The 5,963-nt window shown below is 40.7% G+C and overlaps 1 protein-coding gene across 1 annotated transcript in view; it reads right to left on the bottom strand.

Moving 5' to 3' along the window:
* grin2da (glutamate receptor, ionotropic, N-methyl D-aspartate 2D, a) overlaps positions 1-5,963 on the bottom strand; it is a 196,537-nt gene that overhangs the window by 25,476 nt on the left and 165,098 nt on the right. Inside the window, exons 12-14 of the mRNA XM_020615463.1 lie at positions 5,332-5,444; positions 3,214-3,330; positions 2,456-2,616 (exon numbers count right to left, since the gene is read on the bottom strand). Of these exons, the coding sequence (XP_020471119.1) occupies positions 2,456-2,616; positions 3,214-3,330; positions 5,332-5,444 (391 nt within the window). The remainder of the gene's footprint in view (positions 1-2,455; positions 2,617-3,213; positions 3,331-5,331; positions 5,445-5,963) is intronic.

Genomic DNA, 5,963 nt, shown 5'->3' with positions numbered 1-5,963 from the left:
TGTGTCAATCAAGATATATGCAAAAACAGGCTTAATGATTAATTAGATGGAACATTGTGGGTGTGGTGTAAGAATGTTAATAGTCTGTAATAATTCTTTAATATATTACTTGTGTGGTGTAGAAGATAATTATTTAAGAATATAATTATGTAAGGATGCTAACACTGTTATAATTTTTTTAGTATATTACTTGTGTGGTGTAGAAGAGAATTATCTATGTAGAGATACTGCTTGCAAACCAATGATGGTAAGATGATGTCATGGGGTAGGACTGGATAGGTCTGACTTCTTCCTACTCCATTCAAGCATGTACTAGGTATAAGCAAATTGATATTGGATTAGCATTTGTTGGATATGTGTACAATTATATGTGTTGTCATATCAACTGTCTTTACATGCTTGAAAGAATAAATCAAATAAAAAAAAATCAAATCAAGCTGCTGTGGAAAACGTGCAGTCTGGACTTGGGGATTACAGGAAGAAAATAGCAGAAGGCTGAGTTGTTAAGACAAAGTGGGTGACAGTAGAAGTGTATTTCAAGGATCAAAACTTCCATGGATACAGTCTGGTTGCTTCCAACCAGTGCCTGCCTTCTTTTACTCCACACTCCTTGTAGACCCATTCTGCCGTTTCCACCCAGACTGTAAAGTAATACATTTCTCTTTATTCCACTTGAGCCTGTTTTCCATTTTTTCCCAGTGGGCAATCCACACATCCATTTATTTATAGACTCATGGAGAACAACAATCTGATGAGATGTGTGATATGAGGTGGTTATTAAAATGTTAGACCACCACAATCCTCCAGAGCAGCTCAGCGCTCCTCGATAGTCTCTGAAACTCCACAGCTGATAAGAATGTGAGTTGTGCTGCCATACAAGCTACAACTAAACTAAAGGGAGAGTCGAGGAGGTTCCGATGAGGCAGGGTAGACATCAGGTGGTTCAGGACAATCAGGTGAATGATGTGAAAACAACCTGTGTGGGTGATCGATGGGTGTGTGATGAATAAAACCCCTGTCTCTGACACAACATGAGAAAAAGGTTTGAAAGTAGATATGAAATAAGAATAACAGTATAAGGAAATTAAATAATAGCAGAAAACAAAATTTTACAGCAAATCACACTTTAAAAAATGTAAGCAAATGCTGCTTTGTTCCTACTAAACTGATAATGACTGTAGTGCATCATTTAAATTCCCATGTTCTACTTTTCGCTGCTACTGCTGTTCAGTTCATTTCAAAGATTCGTAGTCACTATGTACAGTACTTTGTTCCCTGTTTTCTAAGCTAATAGAGATTGAAGTTGCCATCATGCTATGTTGAAGTTTGGGCAAATATGCCATGCCAGGAGCACCACACTCGTTATCCATCATACAGATACACTACACACATCTTTAGGTTAATTTGAAAAAAAATAAATATTGTCCCATACAGCTACAAACAGCAGTGGATGCTTCAACTACATCTAAACGTGCATTTTTCAGTGTTTGGTCTGAGCCCAGATGGGACAGAAACAGATTCATCTGCAGTGTTCATCTGCCACCCGCTGCTAGCTAGAGTTGGTACCCAAACCTAGAGCTGAGATCAAGTCAAGTCAAGTCAAGATTTTTATTTGCCATTTATGCATAAACAGACAGCATATAGGAATTCTTGTGCAGCTCTCCTTTGGAGTCAGGTAAGGAGTCAAAGGCCAGAAAGAACACGTGGTATTAAAATAAAAAAAAGTTACATAAAGGCAACAAAGCATTAAAACAGTAACACACAAAAGTAGAGTAATAGTATTTTCCCCAGGGTGCAGAGTCATTTTTCAGTGTGTTGCTCTCATAGATGGGATCGTCTAGGACTCAAAGTTAGCTGCAGTCAGCTAAGGTTATCCAGCTTGAATTACTGTACCACAGTCAGTAAAGCAAGATCTCAATGATTTAAGCCGAATTTTAGCCAAACAAAACAAGAATGTGCAGGTAAATACAATGATTACCTCCAACAGTGACGCCCCTATCCCGACACTCGACACGATGTGATGTACCTTCACATTCTCTATTGGTCACATCATGGTCCAAACGCACTTTACTGTAGTTCAAACAATAGTGTGTGCATCTATCACCAATTATACAGCAGCAACATTCACCTCTGATTCCGTCTTCTGTACTCACTTCAGGGATAGTTCAGTCTGTTGCAAGTTTAAGTTGTCACATTTAGTTTAACAGCAAACTATTCAAGCACTGTACATAATGAATTGGTTGACTTATCAGATTGTGAGTGCTGCTTTCACTTCTTAATCGTCTTTTAATGAGGAAGTAACGTAACTGTTAACCACAGCTGCTCTCAGCTCCACTACTGATTTAGTCGCTGAGAATGGTGACTAGGTCAGTTCACTATGAAGATGAGGCATTAAAGATTTCTTCATACATGCAATGAACATCTCCATATCTTGATCATCTTTTGCTCTCCTTACCCAGTCTTCAGGTTGTCGATGGCCTCCTCCACTCCCTTCTGGTTGTGGCGGACCATATACTGATGCATGCTGGGATAGTTAGAGTGGATGTTCTCCTCAGTGCTGCCATTGGGCACCGTGCCAAAACGCAATGGCGGGTACTGGTCCGTCGGCTGCTGGAACTGTGTGAAGGAAAAAAAAAAAGGGGGTGGAGATTAAAGGATTGAACGGAGGAAGTTAAAGGGAGGTAGGCGAGAAGCGGGAGAGGAGATGAACTCGGGTACCAAGACTCAAAGTCTTCACTTTCAAAGAAAGGCCTGTTATAGCTCTCTGAAGCGCTGAGGGGGAAAAAGATAAACTGATGAGGTTTTAAAGTGTCAGAGCAACAGGAAACTGTGGGCTCCGCTGAAGCTGCACTGAGAAAATAAGAGCAGACACCAGGGAGAGAGAATATTATACAGTATTTTACTTTTTCTGTGGACTCAAGTTATTCTCAAGTTGCCCACCCGTTTTTATAGGAAGGAAAGAATAAAACCACCGTAGGATGATTTCATTTTGTTCTCCCACGCTCATCTGTTTACTTTGAAAGATGAACCAAAACCTTTAATGCTCTTATTTTGTTAAGTTTCACATTATGTAAATGTACACATCATTTTAAATCCTCGACTATGCAAAGTACCAGTCAATCAGATCAATCCTTGGCTGTCCATCTGTTCATGAACCCATCCAATCACCTCATTTATCAAACCACCTATCTATTTGTCCAGCCCAGCCTGTACCTTCTTATCTGACAGCCCCGACACTGTGTCGATATACTCCTCCTGGATCATGAAGGCAGCCAGGTTGGCAGTGTATGAGGCCAGGAAGATGACAGCGAAGAAGGCCCACACCAGCACCTGAGGGACGAGAGGAGTAGGATCAGTGAGAGCTGACTCTGACAGGTAGGGAGGTATTTTAAGATTCGAGTGACACTATTTTCACTCCTTGGTATTTTATTGCTAAACCCACAGCTGAAGCTCCGTCTCACCTGTAGGGCAGAGCTGTATTTGTCAGCACGGACACGCTGGCCTCCAAACATGTCACTGCAACCTCAGCATTTGTCTTTTTTTTTTGGTACTCAAACTTAAATTTGGAATGACAATAAAGTGACACTTTGTGGGTTCCTGTGAGGAAACCCTCTTTCTCTGGACATCCCTCAACATGTCTAAGTACGTTTGTCACAGTCGTATGTAGGAACTTTGTACCTAAATCTTTATTTGTTGACCACGTTGGGTGGAATTTAATGAAGTATATGGAGAACAACAACTATAACAAGAGTTACTCAACAGAGTGGGAGAATATTTTCAGTGGTGGATTAATACTGGTGACTTTCTCCAGCAGCAGTATGATGTGTGCGATTGACTCAAAATAAACTACAAATTTCACTTGTACATAAAAGAAGCTGGTCCAAATGATTGCTTTACAGGTGCTTTAAGGACTTGGTATAAAAACATTTGGCTGTTCAGAAGTGCTGCACTGCTGTCATTCTGCCAGGAACCAAGTGGGAGATATGGATTAAATGCAGCACTAAATTTGCCTTTGCAGTCGGGTAGTGAACAGAGCTACAGTATTTGCTACCACGGGACAAATGAGGCAACTTCCAGTTAATGCCATTAGTTCATTTGCATACTTTCTTAATGAATAAGATGAAGAACAGACTCTTTTCTTTGCCAACAAAGGCATAATTATAAAAATGGAGAAGATGAAGTTCTTTGCTCAAGGACACTTCTGCAGGAACTTGTCCTAACAGGAAGGTTGACAGAGTTTCATGTGAAAACTATTAAAGCTTTAATGTTATCGTACTGTATCAATAATACATAGATGTCTATCCATCCAGTGCATGCTGGGATACTCACTGATGACCCTGAATCAGCTTAAGCAGGTAAAATATTTACAAACAGATGGAAGCCATTTAGAAACTAAGCCTTCATTAAAGATTAAAATTTCATCTTGTAATCTTATGTTGTGAACATAGATCAGCTCTGAGTGATGCTGCTTTCAGAGGATATTTTTTCTTAAAAACACAGTTGTCTCCAGTATATTTTTAAAAGAATGAAAGGATGGGTTCTGATGGGCTACAGAACTTCAGCCTTGTTCTACCTGCAGGTTGAAGTACAGCAAACCTGCAGTTTAAAAACTACAACACTTGCAAAGGAGGAGGTCTAAAAATGATAGGCCCTCTGCTCTGACTCCCCTGTTGAGCAGCTAATAAGCTCTTGAGATGATTGGGTTGTTGTTTAAAGCACTCGGGCAGACAACTGAGTTTTCCCCTGCTGTAGCTTTTTACTCTGCAGAAGAGGGAACAATCCTTGGACTGATTTTTCTCTGTGTGTCACAGAGAGTAAAAGACATGGTGAAACAAGTCAACGAACACTCGCAGTGATTGCACCAGCTAATAAAGTTCATAGGTTTTAGTGTTTTTCTTTGAAAAGCAAATCAGGGAAGTGTGTAATCTGCAATGAAAACACTGGAAAATACAAAATCAAAGCAGAGTTTGCATTTTTTCCTGTCAATAAGTTCAAGAAGGATTATGAAAGAGCAAACTAATCAATCGAGGCCTCAAACTGTTAAATAGTTAAGTTGCTAAACTGAAAATGTAACTTAATAGAATTATTGTTCTTCATTAAGCACTGATGGGTTGAATATTTGGCCAAAACAAACCTAGATGTCAAAACATGGCTGTTTACTACACAGAGAAAAAATAGTCATTTAAATATATTAGAAACAAAAGTATAAGAAGCTCAGACATGTAAAACCACTGGACATGAAAAGCATCAGATCACTGCTTACTGGTGTTGAGTCATCCAGCTACTGAGCAGACTATCACTCAGTCAGACTGATGTAGGTTGTGTGTTTACCATGATCTTGCTGGTTGTCCCTCTGGGATTCTCCACAGGCACAGAGTTGTTGAAGACTAGTGCCCACAGCAGCCAAACTGACTTCCCTATGGTAAACTTTGATCCCCCTGACTCTGAGAGAAAAGACAGAGGACACCCCGTTATTACACCCATTCTGTATTTGATCGGTGAATGTGTCATTCCAAAACCACTGGCATTGCTTCTGTAACAGCCTGCACTCTTCTGGGTTCAGACTTCCCAGCAGATGGTGGACCTGAGCAGAGATTTTCTCCTGTTCAGCCACAGGAGCATTAACAAGCTCCAACACTGAGCCTGGTGATAAGGTCTGGCTCGCAGTCAGCGGTCCAGTTCATCTCAAAGGTGCTGGAATAGGCCGAGTTCACAGGGATGCAGACTGTCACATTAGCAAGCCTAGCCTTGTTTTGAATGGTCCTATTCACTGCGGGGCAGCCAGTCCTGGATGGTTCCATAGAAAAGTGCAGAGAAGCGTCTGTGCACAGCTTTAAGGGAGGGGGCGTTTGCCATACCGATCAAATCAGTGTGCTGAAGCAAAAAGTGACAGCGGCTACAGAACTGACAGCTAGTGATGAAGAAACACCTATGTGTCACTCCAATTCAGTATAATTCCACTC

Source organism: Monopterus albus, unplaced genomic scaffold (assembly GCF_001952655.1).
Source record: "Monopterus albus unplaced genomic scaffold, M_albus_1.0 scaffold165.1, whole genome shotgun sequence".
Lineage (NCBI taxonomy): Eukaryota > Metazoa > Chordata > Actinopteri > Synbranchiformes > Synbranchidae > Monopterus > Monopterus albus.
Note: the sequence above shows the minus strand (reverse complement) of the source record. Positions and strands in the feature narration are given on the sequence as shown.